Source organism: Myotis myotis, unplaced genomic scaffold, assembly GCF_014108235.1.
Source record: "Myotis myotis isolate mMyoMyo1 unplaced genomic scaffold, mMyoMyo1.p scaffold_m19_p_3, whole genome shotgun sequence".
Classification (NCBI taxonomy): Eukaryota; Metazoa; Chordata; class Mammalia; order Chiroptera; family Vespertilionidae; genus Myotis; species Myotis myotis.
This window is the reverse complement of record NW_023416335.1, coordinates 31,271,571-31,295,715: the sequence shown is the minus strand read 5'-3', so window position 1 is coordinate 31,295,715 and position 24,145 is coordinate 31,271,571. Positions and strand designations below refer to the sequence as shown.

At 37.2% G+C, this 24,145-nt stretch overlaps 1 protein-coding gene across 2 annotated transcripts in view; it reads right to left on the bottom strand.

The window, feature by feature from the left end:
* Window positions 1-24,145, bottom strand: part of FAM155A (family with sequence similarity 155 member A) — a 605,361-nt gene that overhangs the window by 2,466 nt on the left and 578,750 nt on the right. The window contains exon 3 of one of the 2 annotated variants that reach the window (XM_036301037.1): window positions 2,281-2,326. The exons of the other annotated variant lie outside the window; for it this stretch is intronic. Coding sequence (XP_036156930.1) covers window positions 2,304-2,326 — 23 coding nt within the window. The 3' untranslated portion in view covers window positions 2,281-2,303. The remainder of the gene's footprint in view (window positions 1-2,280; window positions 2,327-24,145) is intronic. 2 annotated transcript variants of the gene reach the window in all.

Genomic DNA, 24,145 nt, shown 5'->3' with positions numbered 1-24,145 from the left:
TCTCTCAAACCAGCACTTTTAAGTTCCTCATTGTGTTCTTTGTATATTCCTGGTGGTCATACCATGAAAGTTCTGGGTTGTGATGAATATAGAATGAAAGATGTTATTAGATCAAAATCAGAACCTGAGGTTCTGGATCAACTTGGTGACCAGGGACATGCAACCATCCTTTTTCTTTAACAGGAACATGACTCATTAATGCAATTCCTAAAGTAACATCAACTAGTTGTGCTAAATGAAATAAGTAACCAATCAAAATATCATAGCTATAGGAACCATGTTTCCTAATTGCTTCCTCTCTTAAACCTCACTATATCTTCTATCCCCCTGTCTTGGGGGGCAGATAGAGAATGGCATAACTATCTACACATCCAATGGATGACCATTTCCTTTTGATTTATTTTCTAAATGTTTCTTTTATTCTTCCATATGCTATTCTATTGATGACTGCCTAATGGGACCAGTTGAGGGTTAAATGAAATAAATATTATAAATGTATCTTTTATTTGGACCACTACAGGAGGACACTCTCCGATCTTGATTTTCTCCACTTCTAAAAACTATCCTCCCTCAGCATTGCCTTTCAGTGAATACCTGTCCATCTCACACCCTCACTCTCGCACTATTTCTCTCTTGTTTATTCCCTCCTGGAGAGCTTCTTCTCTTGCTCCCTTCCCCTTTTCCTTCTTCTTTTAAAATTACACATTGTTCTTATTTTACAGTTGATACATGGGTAGTTCTGAAACTTTCAAAGTGGTGAAAAGAGTAGAACAATTGGTGCCCTAGTCAGTGGCTCAGTTGGTTGGAGCAGCATTCTATACATTAGAAAATGGTTGTGTGTTTGACTCCTGGTCAGGGCACACCTAGGTTGTGGGTTCCATCCCCAGGTAGGGTGCCTACGGGAGGCAACTGATAAATGTTTCTCTCACGTCAATGTTTCTCTCTCTAAAATCAATAAAACATAACCTCAGGTGAGGATTAAAAAAAGAAAGAATAAAATAACTGGCTACTCATTACCTTTCAACATTGTTTCTTGCTATATTATAGATATGGCATGTTTTATGTAGTTGCAGAAGCCATTTTTTCACTGGACTGAAACATTGTCTCAAACTGATAGAATGAAGTTTCTACACAAATTTTATTATATTACACTCAAGCTTGAAAAACTGAAAAATAAGGATACAACAATTGGAAGGATTAAATTAGATTTTGAATGTAAAGTTCTTGGCTCAGTGCCTATCACATAAATATGCTTTAAAAATTGGCTACCATCCTATATAATAAAGAGATAATATGCAAATTGACTGTCATGCCCTCACACAAGATGGCAGCCCCATGTGGGCACAAGATGGCCAGCAGGGGAGGGAAGTTGGGGCGATTAGGCCTGCAGGGGAGGGCAGTTGTGGGGGACCAGGCCTCCAGGGAGGACATTTGGGGGCGACCGGGCCGGCAGGGGAGGGCAGTTGGGGGCAATCGGGCCAGCTGGGGAGCAGTTAGGCATTGATCAGGATGGCAGGGGAGGGGTTAGGAGGTGATCAGGCAGGCAGGCAGGCGAGTAGTTGGGAGCCAGTAGTCCCAGGTTGTAAGAGGGATGTCAACTGCTGGTTTAGGCCCAATCCCTGTGGGATAGGCAGTCGGACGTCTCCCGAGGGGTCCCAGATTAGAGAGGGTGTAGGCTGGTCTGAGGGACACCCACCCCCCCTAGTGCACGAATTTCATGCATCGGGCCTCTAGTTAATAATAATAGCAATTAATAGTGTCTCGTGACGCCACATAAATAATAAACCTAAAATATCCCTTCCTCTCTCTCCAGACTCATCGCTCACTGTTCCAGCTATCCTGAACTCCTCCCGGTTCTTTTCAGAACATGTGGTACTTTCACTCAAATCTGTATCATTGTCCAAGCTGCTGGTATATTCTCCATCAACTCATATACCTATTCTCATTTTTTTCTTCAAGTTCAGCTCACAGGAAATTCCCTGTGTGAAACCTGCACACACATGCCTGGGCTGTGAATGCATTTTGTGTAACTTCAATAGAGCAATTATTATTAGTTCTTTTACTCTCAATTGCTCATTTTCATGTCAATTTCCTTACTCATCTGTCAACTTAAAAGCAAGAACTATATATTTTCAGCTTTGCGTTCCCAATGGGTTGCAGAAGACCTGAGCAAAACAGATACTCGATGAGCATTTATTATATGAATAAACTCAATATATACACTGCAATCTTCAGTTTCTTTGAAATAAATGACCAATATATCCTTATAATGATGCTTACAATATTCATTTCTTCTTAGGCATTCAAAGGTAAACTTCACCTTCGCCTAGATAGAATATGGAAAAAAAACTGAATTAATGAGGTCTGCAGCTGCGACATTTTCATTGTATGATATTTTCTTATATCATATAACTACTGGTAAGACTAATCATTTATTGAAGTATAAGTTTTCCAAAATTATATTCTATACAGAAAAGAGTTTACAGTTAAGATGATAAGAATAGAAATCTAAAGGTCATTTAGATCAATGTTTTAGAATGTTCATAGTCAGAAAATGTTTAATAATGTCACCCCAATAAGAAGGTCTTCCAAGTTAGCTCAATAGCTAGATTGCTGATTTACAATTATCAGTAAAGTCATTTCAGAAAAGATAAAGATGTTCAAACAAATATATGTATTCCTCTTTTTGACTGACAAAGTGAATACTCTATTTCCCCTGTGCATCTTGTAATTTGAATTTTTATTCAGAGTTATACATGCATGTATTTTAACAACCAAATAATTCCATAAGACTTCTTACAAAATAATAAAAAAAAAATCCCCCCATCCTGAATTCTATCTTCTTAGAGGCAACTGCCACTCTTTTAGCGTTTCTGTATTTAACACCATATTGTAAATAGCCTACTTTGTGCTTTTCTTGAGTTTTCATTTTGTATGTGAGAATAAAACATTCATTCTCCTGTTTCCTCCAGCTTATATGATCCCCACCATACTGCCACCATCCCCATTCCACCTTGGTAGTAAGTTCAGTGTTCATTCTTTGCTTTATTAGGATGTTGTAAAAACAATGTTAATTTAGCCAAGTAGTAAACTTTAGTTTCCCATTATTAAACCAATGTTTTCCTAGAGTTAATTTCTTACAGTTTTCTATGTACTTATTAATTCAATCCCAAATATTTTTACCAGTTATTTCAATTGAGTCAGATGTTCTATCAGTTTTATCTTCCTGAAGAAATATATCCTGGAGCCTACCATCTGGACTGGTTGTTTTTTTATGCCTGGTACATAGCTACCAGCCTGAAAACCCTAATGAAGCATCATTTTGGGATGCTTGCTACCTCTCTCCTCTGGACTCCCTATTTTCTGTATCCTCTGCCTCCTTTTTCAATTTGGTGGACCATGTCATCTAGTATCTTCATATGGAAAAGCTCATGGGAGTAAATTTCTAAGATGCCATTTGCCTAAAACTGTGTTTATTTTGCTTCATATTTAGTTGATTGTTTGGCTGAGTATGGGATTCTGATTTAGAAAATTGTATCCTTCATATGTACTTGAGCATCACTCCCACATTAAGTTGTTGGACCTCTGGGACCTGTCCTTTAATTTTCTTATCTCATCTCTCCTATTTGATATCACTTCATCCCTTGCTCTGTATTCTAGAGGATTTGGTGAGCTTTATCCTGTAATAATTGAGTTTTTCTCTCTTTTTTTCCTACCACATTTTAATTTCCACGAGCACTTTTATGTATTCTCAATGTTAGGTTTTATTTTTTAAGCATTCGCATTTCATAGTTGCAATCTATTCTTTTATTGCTCTAAGATATTTGCAGCTATTTTATTTCCTCTCTGCATAGGCTCTGTTTTCTCCAAATCACGTTGTTGTTGTTTTGTTGTTGTTTGTCTCTTATTTTTTTACATGGGAAGTCTGCACATTCTAGATTGTCTGCTTACATGAAAAAGTATTGGGATCTCGGCACCTAAAGAGGATTGTGAGCTGTGAGCTACACTGTAGGATGACCTGCCTCAACTGTTTTGATGGAGAGATTTTTTAAATGATTTCCTTAGGTTGTTTGGGTTACCCAGGAAATATCCAATATCTGCTCAGGAGTGCGAAAGCTGGGGAGCCAGTTTCCTGAGAGATAGATGGGAGAAGGCACTGGGATGGGGTAGGGGCTGGGGGAGAATCTCAACCTTTGGTGTGTATGCTGCACTCACTTCATCCTCATTTTGGGCCCCTACCTTAACTCCTCCTGGGGTCACACAGGACAATAATGTTTGCAGTCATCTCTGAAAATATAGGTCCCATCCCACACACAAATATTCCAAGTCTTTTCTCTAAGGTGAGGAAGGGGGAATTGCTAGGTTGGAGAGGTGGACACGGGCTATGGAGATGTTACAGCTTCTTAAACATATTTTGTTGCCTCCTCCAAACATCTTCCACTGTCAATTCTTGTGCCTGGAGGGAGTCTGGGAATTACAGATGTGCAGTCTATAAATCTGGTTGACGCTTGGTTTCCTCTCTGCTGCTTCCTGCCCTCAGCAAATCCTTGAGCATGCATCTATGTTCTTTCTTGTGTCTAAGAGGTTTTTGGTTACTGTCTCCTTATCTATTCTTCTATTCTTTTGGATTTATGCCTCAAAACAATTTCTTTTCTTTAGGGTTTGCCTAGAAAATGGTACTGCTTTTTTCTCTATATCATTCCGCTCTGTCTTGAACTCTGACAGATGTCTGCTTCTCTGTTAGATACATTTATGAATAAACAGGACATACAGCCTGCCAAGTCCAGTGTTTCTTGCTCTATGTGATGGACGGTGGGGTGCATCACCCAGAGGTTCCCCAGGACATGGCCACTAACCCTTCCATCTGGGAATGCTGTAGGCAATTAGATCCCGCCTCAGTGTCTCCCCAGAAACCACCCGTGGATGAGCCTTACCTAAAGTTTCTGGGACCCTGGGCAGCTGCCTTTGAGAATCAGGGAATCTGTGAAGGCCAACCCAGTCTCAGACCTTTTCCCTCTTCTGAAACCTCCTTCCCTGACTTCCTCACAGAACAGTATAGTTCCCAGTGGCCACCCCAGTAAACCATTTGCACACAGACGTGCTTCCCAGGGAAGCCTACCTATAGTGGCTAACTCTTCTCATCACTCAAAGGAACTATAAGAACATATTGCCAAATGAAAATAATTTCTTAAACTATAATCACATTGCACAAATATCTAACTGATTAGGGTTCGAAAAGAAAAGCACATTTTCAGCTCATGAAATGTTCTGATATAGTATTTTGCTTACAAGATGTTCTATTTGCAATATATAATGAATCATTACCTGCTATTTGTCATTGAATAAGAATAATTATAGAAATTATTGATCAATCTTATAATACCAACCTCGTGGAGTTTTTTTGAGGATTAAATAATACATATAATTTATTTAGAATAGTACCTGGAGGATAGTAAAATATCACATAATATTTTAATTATTCCCATTATAAATTAGGAAGGTGGTTAAAATACATATAATTAAATTTCTTTTGCTGATTTTAATTACTCTAACCCACTCACAGAAACACCTTATTTTTCACCACTCAACACAATTACTCTATTCTACTATAGTCATTATAAATATAAGGTAAGCACAAGGAAGTCAAATATTTTCAGGAAATCCTTAGAATAAACACATGATATTATTTAAATATAATCCTTCACTAGTCCAGCAATTTACCTTTTATCATCTTTAAATCCAAGGAGTTAGGACACTAATTTTTCAAATATTTGAACTAGTAACATACTTGAATATATTTTTGAATCCAAAAGTTTAGAAAACAGTAAAGTAAAAAGAGGAGGGAAATCACTCCAAATGTGAATTTGTTAGGATTAAAAAAAAAAAAAGAAAGAATTGGAATTTATTTTCACCATTTAAAAGGATAATACAAACATACATATACACATGCATACCATTTGCATATGATATATAGATTTTGAATTATTGTTTTTTTTTTTATATGGGGACAAACTGTAATCTAGTTTCATCCTTTTGCAAGTGCCTTTCCAGTTTTCCCTGCACCATTTATTGAAGAGGCATTATTTTTTCCACTGTATATTTTGGCTCCTTTGTGAAAATGTATTTGCACATATATACTTGGTTTTATTTCTGGGCTCTCAATTCTGTTTCATTGGTCTGTGTGTCTGTTTTTCTGCCAATACCTTGTTGTTTTGATTGTCGTGGTTCTGTAGTATAATTTGAAATCAGGTAGAGTGGTAACTTGGGCTTCTTTTTTCTCAGGATTGTTTTGTCCATTTGGGATCTTTTGTGGTTCCACAAAAAATCTGATGATTTTTTTGTTCTATTAAAAACGACATTGGGACTTTGATGGGGATTGCATAAAATCTGTATATTGCTTTCAATACTATGGCCATTTTAACTATGTTGGTTCTTCCAATCCATAAATATGAGATATCATTCCATTTTGTGGTGTATTTTTCCATCTCTTTTAATATTGCTTTGTCATTTTCAGTACATAGGCCCTTCATTTTTTTTGTTAAGCTTATTCCTAGGTATTTTATTCTTTCTGTTGCCACTGAAAAATGAATTTTTTATTTCTTTTTCTCAAGTTTTATTGTTTTAGTCTTTATTGATCTCTTTATATTTTTCTGTCTATCATGTTCTACATCTATGAGTTTCACAATGATTGAAAAGGAGATTTTAATCAATTTACATTTATTTTGGATTTGTAGTGGTTGGTCTTGCTTTCAGCAGATAATAACATTTCCAAACGTTTAAAAAAGTTTATCATTTCCTTTGTTTTCCATCATATACTGTGTGAGCATATTTAGATTCATATTTTCATAATTTGTTAAATGTATGTTATTAATTTTATTAGAATTTATATTTTTAAAAATTACATCCATTTGAACCTATATGTACCTAATTATCAGGATTATTGATAAGGAAATTAAAAATGTACTTCCTTTAACTCCTTATCCCACAACCTCTTTTGGCTATCATCAGATGTCTTATGCTTATTTACTAGAGGCCTGGTGCATGAAATTCGTGCATGGGGGCGGGGGGTCCCCTCAGTCCAGCCTGCATCCTCTCCAATCTGGGACTGCTGGCTCCCAACCACTCGCCTGTCTGCCTGCCTGATTGCCCCTAACTGCTTCTGCCTGCCAGCCTGATCACCTCCTAACTACTCCCCTGCCAGCCTGATGGATGCCTAACTGTCCTCCTCTGCAGGCCTGGTCATCCCCAAATGCCCTCCCCTTCTGGCCCAGTCACCCCTAACTGCCCTCCCTTTGCCAGCCTGGTCACCCCTAACTGCCATCCCTTGCCAGCCTGGTCACCCCTAACTGCCCTCCCCTGCTGGCCTGGTTGCCCCCAACTGCCCTCCCTTGCCTGCCTGGTCGCACCTAACTGCCCTCCCATGCTGGCCCAATTGCCCCTAACTGCCTTCCCCTGCTGGCCTGGTCACCTTCAACTGCTCTTCCTTGCTGGCTCAGTTACCCCTAACTACCCTCCCCTACCAGCCTGTTCACCCCCAACTGCCCTCCCCTGCAGGCCTGGTCCCTCCCAACTGCCCTCCCCTGCAGGCCTGTTCACCCCCAACTGCCCTCCTCTGTAGACCTGGCCCCTCCCAACTGCCCTCCCCTGCAGGCCTGTTCACCCCCAACTGCCCTCCCCTGCAGGCCTGGTCCCTCCCAACAGCCCTCCCCTGCCAGCCATCTTGTGTCCACATGGGGGCAGCCATCTTGTGTGTGTGGGTGATGGTCAATTTGCATATTACTCTTTTATTAGATAGGATTGTCAAATTACTATCATTTTATGTCTTCCAGTGATTATTAAAAATATTTGCATATTGTTTTATACTTAACTCAGGGATTATTTAGTTGCAATTAACAGAAACCCACTGGAGCTAAGTTATGTGAAAAACAATAAAAAACAGGTGGTGGGAAGAATATTAGAAAAATTCCAGCCTATTTATTGAAATACAAGACCAACAGCATGCCAGGTAATTAAAGAACAGCATTATAGAATAACAAGGAATTGGGTGTGCTTCACCTGAGTGGCAAACATAGCACTAATTAATAGCACATAGTAATCAATCTGTTGCCTGCTGCACACCCCCCAGCCCCTTGCAGGCACATCTTTGCTGCTTTTTCATGTACATGTGCATATATGACTTCATTGCTTTTCTCTCTTGGTCAGGACTGCTGGGTTCCAATGACACACTTCTAGGGAAGCAGATCTACTTGATTTATTTTTCTTGTCCAACCAGATGCCCTCGAGAGAGATTCCCATATAGCAAACAAAACTGCAAATATTTCTCTTTGAAAGAAAAGTGTGACCTCAGTATTTTTCTTTCAAGTCAAATGTGATATTTTCCCGCTTGCAACTTGCAGGATATTTTCTTCATTTTCAAAATTTAAGAATGTTTTCAATTTGATATAATTTCCTTAATTTTGGCAGAATGAGGAGAACCACCTTTGTCTGTCAATAAGAGATATTTCCTTATATATCTTTGATTCTTCCTTTCTTCAGTTTCATGTTTTGTATGTTTTCAATTTACCACATCCCCTGTCATCATTTTTATATTTTTTGTCTCCACCTTGAACTTTGCCTTTGCATTCTTCAAGTTTATCTGCCACTTTGCTTTTTCCAACTTCTCTATGGTTGATATTGTACATGTATACAGATTTGCAGTTTTTGTTTTCCTGAAATATTTTATTTAATCGAAATCCATTATGTTTTCCTACCTCCCAGCCAAATTCCCATTTATTCTTCTCTCCATGTTTTAAAAGGTCCTCATATACTGAATTTTACTGAGAGGATATGATGATAAATTTATCCTTGTAGTAACTTTTTTCAAGTGTATGCTATTTTGCCTCTCAAACTCTGTCTCCCTTTTTATATGTAGAGTATATTTTCTTAGGTTCCATGTTTCATTTATGTGTGTTAAAGGCTGAATCAAGTCCCCCAAAAGGATTGTTAAAAACCTGAGTCCTAGTACCACAGAAGGTGACCTTATTTGGAAATAGTCTTAAATGACTTAATCAAGTTAAGTTGAGGTAATTTTGGGGCCATAATCCAATATGACCTTTGGATTTTTCTGTTTTTGCTTCTTGTTTGTTTGTTTTTATGTTGGGAATGATTACCTTCATAGTTCTAAACAACATATTCATGCAACAATTTCTTATTCCAGTGATTTTTAGATCATAGCTAATTATTCTCAACTGAAATAGCTGAGTAAATTCATGTCACTAGAATTCTGTTTTACCCTATTAATCCCCAAAGTTGGCCAGTTATTGCTTTTGTTCTAAAACCACATTTACATTTTCCTGGGATTTTTTTGTTGTTGTTGTTCTACATGTTAAATTTAAAAATTGAAAGTAAAAAAAAATTAAAGTCCTTAGAGTTAATTTAATCCCATTTAATTACAATGTTATTCAAAGTATTTTAAATACAGGCATGGGGAAAAGTAGGTTTACAGCTGTTTGTATGGAAAATAAAACACTGGTTAATAAGTAACAACACAAGAATAGAAACTGTTTCACATACTCACAACCAAAAACCTACTTTTACCCACCCCTGTATTAGGCAAAATAGATGATGACTTTTTATACTTACCAGTTCATAAAATTTATGAAAATGTTGGTAGCTTTATATTTGAATTGTCTTCTATTTTTCAAGTAATCAGAAAAAATATGATACTTTCATCCTTATATCACTAACTTATCCAGTTTATAATTATACCAGTCCAATGTTGTAATATGAACTGATTACTTTTGTTGCACAGATATCCTAATATATAAAAAGCCAGGGGCCGTCGTGACCTAAACTGGATGGACGACCAAACAGCAGGCTGCTGGCAGGAGGGAGCTCCCGCCAGGCCCCGACCTGGGCCCCGGCCAGGGCGCGGTGGAACTCTGGGTCTCACACAATCAGGGGCGTGGCCAGCCTTCAAACTGGACCCTGATAGGAGGGAGGAGGGAGCCCCATTCCTCACAGAATCAGCCATTGGACAGCTTGCTGTCAGCAGTCTGCCAGCCAGGAATCCCATTCACCTGCACCCAGGACCCTGACAGGAGGAAGGAGGGAACCCCATTCCTTGCAGAAGGAGAGGTTGTTCTGATTCCAAGAATTGATTTGTCCCTATCTGACACTGGCTTCCCATTTAAATTAATTTGAAGATAGTTTCCCGTGATGCCAGCATTTGCGATGACTGTTAATAAATCACAAGAACAAACTCTAAACAGAGTAGGAATATTCCTGCCTGAACCCGTTTTCGCACATGGTCAGTTATATGTTGCTTTCTCTCAAGTTCGAAGAGCGTGTGACGTTAAAGTTAAAGTTGTAAATACTTCATCACAAGGGAAATTAGTCAAGCACTCTGAAAATGTTTTCACTCTTAATGTGGTATACAGGGAGATATTAGAATAAGCATAATCAATTTATCAGTCATTGTTTGTATCAGTGTTGTTTTTACATCATGTTTTTGTTGTTTTTATAGCATGTCTTTGTTGTTGTTATATCTTGTGTTTATTAATAAATTTATATATTATTTTCATATACATTTTACTAATTTTCTTTCATCTCTGACACTTCTATTATAGAGAAAGGGCAAATAGCAATATTAAAATATTCTAATTAAATTTTCATAAAATTTATGAAAATGTTGGTAGCTTTATATTTGAATTGTGCATGAATTTCATGCACTGGGCCACTAGTTATCTTATAATTTATTGTTACTGTATCATCAACATGAAGACTATATTATCCTCTTTCAGTTACTTTTTTGTTCTATAGTAAAAGTTCAGTTTTTTCAGATGTGATATATGGAAGGTAAACTTTCAAAGTATATATATTTAATTTCAACAAACTTTATTCTGTTTGAAAGATATTTCTCCTCCACATCACATCCTACATTCATAATCTTTTTCTTCTAAAAACGTTGGCAACACAACTTCACTGTGGCTTAGTATTCAGTGTTGTGTGTGAAATTCCTATTGATGTTGTAAGAAATTACTACAAATTTAGCAGCTTAAAACAACATGAAATTATTTAATCACCTTTCTGTATACCAAAAGTTAGAAGGGTTGACTGGTTTCTCTGCTCTGTGTTCAGAAGCCCAAAATCAATATTGGCAGGGCTGAGTTCTTTTCTAGAGCTTATAAGGAAGATTTGCTTCAAAGCTCAGTTTGTTAGCAGAATTTGGTTCTCTGTGTGTATAGGACTGAGGTTCCAATTCCCTTGCATGCTGTCGGCTGGGTTTGTTCTCAACTTCTAGAACTCGTCTGTCCCCACTCCTTAGATATGGGCCCTTTCTCTACCTTCAAAGGCCGCAATGACACATGGAATCTTCCTCATTCTTCCAGTCTCTCCAAACTCTCCTTCTGCCATATCTTTCCTGTCTCTTATATGGCATCTCTCTGATTAACTCGTCTGCATTCTGTGTTTTTCAGGGCCCATACATTTAGATTGGGCCAAGGTAGATAATCCAAGATAATTTCCCCATCTCGAGGTCTATAATCTTAATCATATCTACAAAGCCCCTTTTGCTATGTAATACATTCACCTGTTCTGGGGATTAGGCTAGGGCAGTGATGGCGAACCTATGACACTCGAACTCATTTTTTTGGTTGATTTTTCTTTGTCAAATGGCATTTAAACATATAAAATAAATATCAAAAATATGTCTTTGTTTTACTATGGTTGCAAACATCAAAAAATTTCTATATGTGACACGGCACCAGAGTTAAGTTAGGGTTTTTCAAAATGCTGACACACCAAGCTCAAAAGGTTCACCATCACTGGGCTAGGGCCATCTTTTGAAGGGGGCATTATTCAGTCCCTCTGGCCCCCAAAGATTCACATTCATGCCACATGCCACATGCAAAACACATTCACCATATCCAATGTTCCCAAAGTCTTCCTCCAATGCAGCATCAACTCAAAGTGCAGAAATCTCTAAATCTCATCAGTTTTAAATCCCCCCCAAATCTCATGATCTAAATCATCTAAATTAGGCATGGATGTGATCTGGGCATAATCCATCCAGGGATAAAATTTCTTTCCATCTGTGAAACTAGAAAGCAAGTTATGTTCCCACCATACAGTGGTGAGACAGGTGTAAACTAATAATTACAGATATTCTGCTTCAAAAAGGGAGAAAAATGGAAGAAAAAATGGGCCCAAATCAAATTTGAAATCCACCTGCACTAACCACTAGGTTTCCAGACCTGGGAAAAATTTTCTGTGGTTCTCAGCTCCGCCCTCTGGGCTCCAAGCTTTGCCCCCTCTGATTTACCCTTCTTCTTCTTTTTTTTTTTTTTTTTTTTTTTTTTTTTTTATGAACAGTAGTATATGTTTGCAGCTGAGTAGTTTCATCAACATGTTTCTTGACAGATCATTTGGGAGGAAGACGTCCAATAGCCAGCATTTCTTCATTTCACCCCGTCTCTGTCCCTTTCCGTCCAGGCTGGCAGTATTGTTGCTGGTCTAAAATTCTCAACAACTTTGTGAGAGTCTTATCTATGTCACAGGGATTCACTCCATTAGATAAGAAGCTCCTCCACGGATCTTTCCTAGACAACAGTTTCTCTATTTTTGGCTGTTGCTCAGATGGCTGAGGGGACCTTTAATCTCCTCAGAAGCCTTTTGTATAATTGAACACGCTGACCTTGCAAGCTTTCAGAGGCGTCAGAATGGTCGTAAGCCACACCCTCGAGTGTTTTGTTTTGTTTTCTCTGGAACGAGCCTTCCTGGCAGCAATGTTTTAAATCTCTCGCTCTCTTGGTACACTAAATTTTCCAAATCATCAAATCATGGATCCTTATTGTTTCAGTTTTCTGAATTTATCTTTCTCTTTTTGTGTTTTAGTCTAGGCAATAAGAAGAAACCAGGTAACACCTTAAACATTTCGCTGGGAAATCCCCTCAGCTTATAGAGCCAACTTCACCACTGAACCACTTCTGCTTTCCATGTAACTGCAGGACACAATCCTGCTAAGCTTTCTCATACTATATGTCATGTTTCCAATTTCTATGAACACATTTCTCATTTCTTTCTGAGCCCTTAGCCACAGCCTCTGGCATCCTATGCAAGGCAATCTGGGCTTTTTCTATCATCCCTCTCAAAATTCTTCCAGCTTCCCCCTACTGCCTACTAGCACAGCACTTCTATATTTCTAGACAATTGTTATAGCGCACTCAACTTCTAGTACCAAAATCTATATCCATTTTCTTTAGCTGCTGTAAAAAATTGTCACAGACACAGTGGCTTAAAATGGCACCCATTAATTATCTCATAGTTCTGTAGGTCAGAAGCCTGGGTTGGTTCAATTGGTTTCTCTGCTGTGTCCTGAGGCTGAAATGAGGGTATTGGCTTTGATTATTAAAGCTGATAATGAATAACAGCATACAGTTTCATGTGACTGTGGAAGTGAGATTTCTGTTTTCTTGCTGGCTGTTAACCGGAGATTCTTAGAGGCTACCTGAATTCCCTGGCTCATGGCCCTTTTCTCCATCTTAAAATCTTAAAATCTAGCAACAGTGAGAGAATTCTTCCCATGATTCTATTTCTCGGATCTGCTTCATCTTTGTGGCCAACCCTTCTGTGTTCTGTGATTATACGGGGTCCACTTGGATGACCCAGGATAACCTCCCTGTTTAAGGTAAGCTGATTCATAAATTAGTCCCATGTGCAAAGTCCCCTTTGCCATGTAATGTAGCAGATTTATGAGGCATAAATGAGGCATAACATCAAGGGAGAGCGTGGGGGTCAAAATCCTGCCTACCTCAGTGATGTTCATATTCTCCTCATTTCATGAGGGCTTAAGTTTTTTATCCTCTATGAAACCTCTTTGAATACTCCATATATCTGTTGTACTCTAAAATTTCAAAAAGATATGTCTATACGTAGCTTCTTTTGCTAGACCCTTCCAATCTGAAACCATGGTTTTCCTCCACGTTGGAGAAATTCCTTCAAGGAATGCTTTGATAATTTATCATTTCCTCCACTTCCACCTTTGTTTTCCTTTTTTGTTTTTTCCCTATCAGGTTTACAGGCAGTGGACACTGATCCTTCTACAGAACATTTTACACTCTTGTCACCTTCAATTTCAAGTTTGACCAGGAGGCAAAATTCTTCTTAGAATGAGTGCATGCAGCTTAATTAGACAAATTGCAGCTCCTTCCCTCTGACTCTCAAAAGTATTAAGGCTCGCTCACATCCATCTCAATAGCTCATTCAATGTCTTTAGAAAGCAGATCATGATATTTGTGGGCAAACACCACCATTACATATACAGGAATGGGGATGACCATATTTCTGCCAATAATCTTCTTTCATCCTCTGGGAATTTCTGGTGTTTTCATTCTGCTTCTCTCTGAACTCTCCATAAACAAAACCAAGATCATCAAAGGATCCTATTGGAAGAACAGTTCCCACCTCTGTTGAGGTCTGTTTTAGAGCCTGCTCTGAAGGCTCTCCCAATTCTGGCAGTATTCTAAATGGTGTATCTACCTTTTCATATATATATAATTTTAAGTCTGTTTTAATAACATCTCATTTTCTAGGTTTCATTACCTCTTGAATGTATCTTATTTTGTAGTTTTTATTTCAATTTCCATAGGTTTAGAGACAGTTCAGAAGTAAAATTTTGGCTTCAGCTTGCCGATTTGATCTAGAAGTCACACTCATACTCAGTATCAAGACAATTTTTCTCTTGCTGTAAATTATTAGTGTTGCAGAAACAGTTTTTGAAATTAGTGTTTCAACTTTAATATTTTTTTTCATTTTATATTTGCTACAATAGTGATTTCACATAATTATAACTTAGGATTTATTTAGAAATAACTTACAGAAATACAAAATTAGCACTGGCATCCAAATTGTGTTCACTATTTTTTAAAGGTAAAGATAATAAAATAGTGATCTCTAGAGAATTTGCTAATTTTCTAGAGTTATTTTATGATTGAGCTGGTAAAACAATATAAAATTAGAGGTCAAGTGAACAAAAAAAACAACTAGAAAACAATTTCCAAATCATAGTGACCATCTGCAAAAAGAATTAGGCTTATGAATGTTTATATATTTATAGAGTATTATTTTTAAGCAAGGGAAAATTTTAAGTAATTAATGTATATATTTTAAAGGATTCATTTTTTCTTAGGGGTGTAGGAGCAGGTATATCAGATATGTATGATGAATAAAGTCTGGCATTACTTTTACATCTAACTAATATTAATAACATTATATTGTTTTTCTTCTAGTTGACATTGTTGAGAGTAAGGATCATTTATTCACTCCATGCAGGCTGCTTATCTCCAAAAGAACATAAGTATTTGCTTAATGAGGGGAAGGAACCAAGGAATAATGCATCCATTAACACCTCGAGTTATAAGAGAATGTTTCGATTGAATACATTAGATAACAAAGCAAATCAATTTAACCTAATGGTAAACTATAAGTACACATATCACAGAGAAAAGTGACACAGACGCTCAAGAACAGGCCATACAAATAAATACGTGGCTGCATAAAGGCTGAATGCTAACTATACATTATATAGACTATAGATTGCTCTAAAAACTGAAAATGATACTAATTAAACTTAAAATCAAAGGCCCACATGAAAATGGCAGAGATATTCTACAGAGAGTTCACTCATTCTTTAAAACCTACGCTAAGTTGATTAATACATTGGGCATTTGAAATATCTTGAAGCTAAGCAGAGAATTTCCTCAACAAAGGGTCCTAAAGTTTTCCAGGATTTTACTGGAACAAAGACTGTCTGCAGCCAGAGAAAATACAGTTTAAACAGCAAACTAGCAAATTCTGTTAAATATCATATTTCACATTGTTGTTTTCCCCTAAATGCTTACAGTGTTTTTTTTTTATTATGAAAAATGTATTGTAAGAAACTAGAAAACAGTTAACGAACAAAGAAAATATACACTCACCAAATATATCATTTAATTTTCCCTAATGAATCCTTTAGTGGTTGCCTTCATGAAGACTTTATAGGGTGGTGTGGAGGAAAGCCATACAGATTACTGGAAGAGAGGTTAGGCACTGGAGTGCAGCTGTGTGCATCTGCACCAAGCATCAAAACAATGCAAGATTCAAGCACTGGGTACTGGTGTACAGAAAGACTCATCCTTCTTCCTGTTCTGATAAGCTACCACGTACCAGGAGCTCCAAGTGGATCTGGTGAAAGTTACATGCAAAAGGAATAAAAAAAGCTCAACTCCTTCTCTTCCATCACTAGGAACAAAGTGTTGTTACAAGATGCTTTCACTTTTCCGGTTGGATTCCTCTCATAAGCAGGAATAGTATTTAAAGGAATTTCACAAAGTACATTCAAGAATTCACAGAAATTTGTGAAAGCGTGTCATATGAATCTATATTACAGGAGGATGTGAAAAAATTGGATCTCTCTCCTGGGATGTTTCTGCCACTTCCTGTTGAGCCATATAGTGAGTTCAGCATCATCGCTTAAGAAGCCATGTAAGAAAACTATGTTCCTTGTTAAGAACAGTACCTATTATGTTCTATTTCTCTTTATTTTTGTTATTTTTCTCTGGAAATGGCTCAGTGGGGTTCACATATCATAAATCAGTGTCATTGGTTAGTATATATCCCAGTCTTTTTTTAAATTAAGAAATTCTTGGTAACTATGAGTCTGTAAAGGAAATATCCTTGAAAACAGGAAACTGTGTAAATAATTCTGTGGCTGCAGTATCTCAAACCATGAGTTGTGATTGAAGAGACAGTTTTGCTAATGCTTTGATCCATCAATGTATTTAGAGTACAAACAACATTTCCTGCTTTTCTTTCTAAAGAGAAAACCAGACTTTCCGTGTAATCACAGAATACATACAAAATTATCCCAACGTCTGTGTATACTCATGCATATGTAGACACATGTTAATGGCTTCAAGGCATGTAAACACCTCATAAATAGACCCTGACTTCAGAAATATGCTTTCTTTTCAATGAGTTAAGGGAAAATCATTTTCCTAATTTGATGCACCAGTTTTTGAAACACTAAATGGGAACAAAAACAGTTGTGATTTGAATCAAAATGTTTTTACTCAAAACAAATGCCAGAACTTCAGTTGGCAATACACTGACTCTAATGAAAAGAAAAATATTCTATAACAGTTTTTGAACCAGATAAGAAAGTCAGTCTTAATATTTTAAAGTCAATATTAAATCTAACAAAGAGAATATTAACTAGAATGATTAGCCACCTTTATTTGTCAGATTTGAATTGAACTGATTTCCAGTAGTTTCGACATTTGAAGTAGGACATTCAAGTGAAAATAAAGTAATATAAAAAAAAAGAAATTAGAAAAAACATTGGAAGCAATGACATTAATGGCAGGCAGGTAGATGTTTGAGGGATGGAATGTAGGTCCATTTGAAGAATATATCACTCATTAGAATGCATACTTCCATTACAAACAAAGTTGTATCTTATAGTCACACATATTTTCCACAGAGTGAGATTCTGGCACATCAGTTGCCAAAGGAAATATCTCAGGCAGCAGCATATTAATTGTTTATTCTCCTAGTTTTAAGACCAAGCAGAGGGGCATAATTATGATTCGCTTCATCCAATGGCACCTTAAGCTATTTCTATGTGTTTCTTCCTGACTGTTGCTCTCTGGTATCATTGGTTTACATGTGACTTGGAAAAAACAAGACTCAAGTATTCACACAATGAAAGGAGTCTAACAATGGTTGCTAATTTGTCAAAGAATAAGTTTAAAGTGATAGAGATACAATACAAGGAAATTAGTCTCTCTTTTTTTTTTTTTGACAAATAACAGAATTTAACATTCAGTTACAACTCTCATTTGAGTGACCTAGAATCTGTTCTTTATAATGACAAATATGGTCATTCCTTCAATACTTTAGATCTCTACTGTCTTCCACTGATTACATTTATATGTGTGTGTATTTAGCAATACCTATTAAACTGAGAAAATATGTATGAAGAATAATAAAAGAATTTTTTATATTTGTCTCCCAGAGGCAATAAAATCAATATAAAGCAATGTGTTGAATGAGAAGTTGGGCTCCTTGGTCCCCTCCACTTGACATTTACAGTGTTTGATATGTCAACCATTCTACTCCATGTAAGTAAAACTGCATTCTTTAAAATTCTGTTTCCTACAATAAACAAAGATGCTGGGAAAGGAAAATGCTCATGGGTAATGACAAAGAGAGAAAGAAAGGAAGGAAGAAAAGATTATGTATTAAATTAAGAATTAGCCCTAGCTGGTTTGGCTCAGTGGATAGAGTATCAGCCTGTGGACTGAATGTTCTCAGGTTTGACTCTGGTCAAGGGCACATGCCTGGTTATGGGCTTGATCCCCAGTAGTGGGTGTGCAAAAGGCAGCCGATCAATGATTCTATCTCATCATTGATGTTTCTACCTCTCTCTCCTTTTCCCTTCCTCTCTGAAATCAATAAAAACATATTTTTTAAAAGATTTAAAAATTAAACAATAAGAGGCAAATAAAAGAGGAATAAAAGGACCAATGTAAAAGAGCTCTAATACTATAGTACTTAAAGAATTGAAAAAATAAGGATGTGTAATATTTTACTTATAAGAAAGAGAAATATTCATTATAGCCTTGGCCAGGTGGCTCAGTTGGTTGGAGCATCATTCCATACACCAAAAAGTTGCAGGTTTGATTCTGGTTCAGGGCATATAAGTGGGTTGTGGTTTCATTTCTTGGTCTGGGAGTGTAGGGGAGGCAATTGGTCAATGTTTCTCTTCTTCTCTCTCTCTCTCTCTCTCTCTCTCTCTCTCTCTCTCTCTCTCTCTCTCTCTCCCCCTAAAAATCAATAAGCATATCCTGGGGTGAAGATTAAAAAAGAGAGAGAGAGAAATACTCATTATAATACCCTGTGTCCACAAAGGAATGAGAAATGAGTGGTGTAATACACTGTTGGGGAGAATCTCTGTTGTTATAAACTTTCTGAGTTTTGGACAATAAATATCAAAAGCCTAAAGGTTTTATGTGGCCTTTTATCTTCTAAGTCCAATCCATGAGTTTAAGGAAATAAATCAGAAGTGAATGTAAATAAAGATGCATATATAATCATACATTTTTATATAGCAAAAATATAAATGAAAAATTTTACAAATAGTAAGACACGTAATTTACATTATACTTATTTGCTGTATTATTATAAAAACATTAAATTGTTCTATAGATGCATATTTAATAATCTGAAGTACTACTCATGGTATAAAATGATTTCTCCTTGGTAGTAGATTGTGGTTTTTCTTATTATTTTATTTGTGCTTATATGCACATACTAAATGTTTTAAAAATGATTAAGTGTATATTTACCAATATAAAATTACAATAAATATTACTTTGCAGAAAGCATGCTGTGGGTTTTTACTGTATTTGACCAAAATGGTTAGATTGTTAAAGACATGCATCTTTTCTTTAACTATTGAGTGGCATAGGAACAGTAAGCCCAATATTTAAGATGAGACTGCTTTGAGCTGTCACCGGGCATTTACCAGCAGAGTCCTGCTGGGAAATTCACTTGGGCTTCCTTGGTCTCCTTGGAGACAGGGGCAGTAGTCTAGTGGGTAGCTGTTATTAGTTTAGGGGACATCTATTGTCCTTTTTAGGAACAGCACCCAGATTTTATTTGGGAGAATAGTCCTCCCCCACTTGTTGGATGCAGTGCAGGTGGGGCTGGTGTAGCAGCTCCACACGCAGAAGGGCCCTGACTGACTGACTGACCAGGACATTCCATTCCCCTCCTACAGGGATTGCTCAAGACTGTGCAGCTGTAAGGCAAGACTTCCATGAAAATTATTGGGAATGAGGTGATCTCTTCCTGCTGCAGTTTCTAAACTGAGAGGTTATATATATTTAGCTGCTAGTAAAATCAACTAACAAAGGGAGAAGTAGAGCTCAGAGGAGAAAAAGAGCTAAAGCTAGAACTAGAAAGAGATATAGTTCAATATCTATAGCTAATATTCTCATGTATTCCTACCTGTCAATATATCTACATATGTCAACATATCTATCTATCTATCTATCTATCTATCTATCTATCTATCTATCTATCATCTATCTATCATCTATCTATCATCTATCTATCATCTTTCTATCCCTAATGAATAATATATCCTGATAATTATCTCTGGACACTTCAATTACTGTATATGAACCAATGAATTCTCTTTTGCTTAAGTCAGTTTTAGTTAGGTTTCTTCCATTTGCAAGAGACATCACCAATTCATCCACTCTCCTCACAGAGACACTGTGAAGATTTAATGAGATCATGTAACTTAAGTGCTTGGTTGAATGTCTTGTGCATACTAATCACTCACAATTACTAGCCAGTAATAATGCTGGGAGTAGTTATAATAATAATAGTCATGACATATATACACAGCAAGTAGTCTGGAGGCTATTAAATCTTCATCATGGAGTTTATCTTTGTTTAGAAAATAATCTGTTTAAACCTGGGAAAACATACTTTCTCTGTATTCCATTTTCACCCCTGTAGATTTCTGATAATAACAACACTCTCCATACTTACATCCCAGAAAATGTATAAAGATATAGTAATTTATGTCCTTCCTCCTCTATATTTGTCACTTGACATGCAATGCCTCCAGCCCAGCATTTACTTATTTCTGCAGATTAACATGTGTTTCTTAGGTTATCAACCACATTGGTTAATCTTGTGTCAACCACCACAATCTAGCACAATGCCTCACACATAATAGATATTGTAGGCAAAGTGACAGGCCCCAAGATGTCCACATTCTCATCCCCAGAGCCTGTGAATATCTTGTATCATGACAAACAAGAATTAAGGATGCAGATGGAAATAAGGTTGCTTATTAGCTGAACTTATAATAAGATAACTTTGGATTTTGGAAATGGGACTAATCTAGTCACATGAGCTTTTAAAAAGGGAAGAAGAAGGCCAAATCCTGGGTAAGAGAGATGTGATGAGCAAACGACTTGTTCCTCTACTGCTGACTTTGAACATGGGGGAAGACAACCACAAGCCAAGGAATGTATGTGGCTTCCAGAAGCTGGGGATATCCTTGGTGGACAGCAAGGAAACAAGGTCCTTGGAATTTGAAAGCTATCCACAAATTTCATAAAACTATTAGGCTGCATACCATTCTAATACCACAAGAGTAGACTAGAAATGATTCTGCCCACAATCTGGATGACCAGGAACCAGATCCTCTCCTGGAGCCTCCAGAAGGGACACAGCTGGTGGGCACTTTGATATCAGCCCATTGATATCCATGTCCCACCTATGGCCTACAGAACTGTGAGTAATGCATTTGTGTTGTTTTAAGCCACTAAGTGTGTGGCAATTTATTCAGGCAGCAATAGAAAACTAATGCAAGGGGTCTTCAGCAACTTTTTTGTTGAATGTGAGTAGACATGCAAGAGAAAATACTTAGGAGAAAGAATACAGAACATAAATTTTAAATACATCCTCCATCTGTATTCTTAGACTTTTCTCTGTAGTATAGAGGCATTTTATAATGAAATCAGGAAGAATTTACAACCCTCTAGAGTCAAGCTTGAGAAATGAAAAAGTCACAAGAGGAGGTGGGCTACTCCAGTTACAAAAAAAATCTTGTGAAGAGTACAGAAGACCAATAAGCTAGGTCAGAAGTCTGATGTATGTTGGCTTCTACTGCTGGCCTTCATGTGAACTTGGTGAAGCTACCTAATTTCTCTAATCTTTAGTTTTCTTATGTATTAGATGTAATCGTTAAGTATCCTGTTGGAAAAATATGAGTCAAGAAAGCCCCGCCTGCTACTTCATTCCTACAGACAGTTTTTAAGTGGTCACCATATCTATCATCCCCAATGAACCAGGCCAAGAGATCCCAATTCTCCTTAGCAGTCCAGGCCCAATAGTCCATGGAGCCAACGTGAAGCCCACTGAAGAGAGCTGGATAACAATGTGTGCCCTTTCGGCTCTAAAACTCCCTGACTTTACATATGGAGTTTCTCCTCATTATATGCTCACATTTGCTTCTTTTAGTGCTCATTGATGGAGCTCATGATGTTTAATAAATCTGATGTTTTTATCGATAAAAGTTTCTCCATGTTTTTAAAAGTTATCTCTTTGTGGAAAAACAGTAATAGAAATGAACAGAGAAATAAAGCATTCTTTTATAAGGATTAAAACTTGGAATTTGAAAGCTATCCACATATTTCATAAAACTATTAGGCTGTATCTCCTCCTAATACCACAAGAGTAGGCTAGAAATGATTAAGATAAACACATTCCCAAATAAAAGACAATTTATCTGGATATAGCTTTTTTGGCTTGATTTTTTTGAAAACCTCTTTCTCTCCCTTCAATAGACTTGATTTTTTTAGAGCAGTTTTAAGTTCACAGCAATATTGAGCAGAAAGTACAAAGAGTGGTTAGATTTTCCCAAATAAAAATTCACTAACTGAAGTTTCCTGAGATGAAGGGTTTTCTGGCTCAGTTTTAAAATCTTCTAATTATTAAACCATGAAAACTTGGATACAGTGCACAAAACAGCATTGCAAATTGATTGTGGTTCTAAATGTCTTCAGAAGGAGAGTCATCAAATTAACAAAAATAATTTTATTTTATAATTTAAAATGATCTGTATGGGTTAATGCTCTCTTCTTCATTATTATTATACATAATTATTATCCTGTCTAAATCCTCTTGGCTGAGCTCTCTTGTTGCCCTTATAATTCCTTTTTATTGCTCCCTCTCCTCTAATCCTCTAAAACTTTTGAAGTATGGGAAATTTGTCTTCATAGAAGAGTTAGACATTATTCTATTCTTGAACACACAAATAGAATATATTTAGTCCAAAATTGTTAGGCATTGCTAAGAGCTGCTGTAACAAAGTACAACAGACTGGGTGGTTTAAACAACAGAAATTTATGATATTATGGTCTGGAGGCTGGAAGTCCAAGATCAGGGCATTGGTGAGGTTGGTTCATGCACAGCCATTTTTTTTTCCCTGTGTCTCTTCACATTATCTTCCCTCTGTGTGGGCCTGCATGCCCAAATTTCCCCTTCTTATAAATATATTGTTGGAGGATAAATTGTGTGCCCTAAAATTGATATATTGAGCCCTAGCCGGTTTGGCTCAGTGGATAGAGCGTTGGCCTGTGGACTGAAGGGTCCTGGGTTCTATTATGGCCAAGGGCACATGCCTGGGTTGCTGGCTCGATCCCCATTGGGGGGTGTGCAGGAGACAGCCAATCAGTGATTCTCTGTCATCATTAATGTTTCTATTTCTCTCTCCTTCTCCCTTCCTCTCTGAAATCAATAAAGAAATATATTTTTTAAAAATTGATATATTGAAGCCCTAACTTCCTTAAAGTACCTCAGAATGTGACCATATTTAGAGAGAGGGCCTTTAAAGAAATGGTTAAGTTAAAATGAGGTATTTAGGGTAGATCCTCATGCGATCTGATTGGTGTCCATATAAACGGAGGGAAAACGAGGTCTTTAGAGTGGACCTGGTCCAATCTGATTGGTGCCCACATAGAAAGACGAAATTTGGGCAAACATGTAGATACCAGAGGCACACACACAAAGGGAAGACCATGTGAGACACAGCAAGAAGGAGGCACAGGAGAGAAACCTGCAGATAAATAACTCTACCAACACTTTAATCTTGGTCTTCGGGCCTCCAGAACTGGGAGACAGTAATTTATGTTGTTTAAACCACCCAACCCATGGTATCTTGTCATGGCAGCCTAGCAAATCAATATATACATTAATCAGTATTGGATTGGGACCCACCCTAATGACCTCATTTTAACTTAATTGCCTCCATAAAGACCCAATTTTCAAATTAGATTACATTCTGAGTACTGGGGGTTAGGATGTCAGCGTATGAATTTGGGGGATAGGGATCACACTCGACCCATGACACTCAATTTGGGATACCCATTTAAAATGTAAATTCCAGAGAAACTAAGATGGCGGCATAGGTAAACACTGGGAAATTGGCGCCTCACACAACAATTGAAAATTACCGCAAAGGACAGAGCAAACATCATCCAGAACAACAGAAAGGCTGGCTGAGTGTAAATTCTACAACTAGAAGGAAAGAAAAGCACGC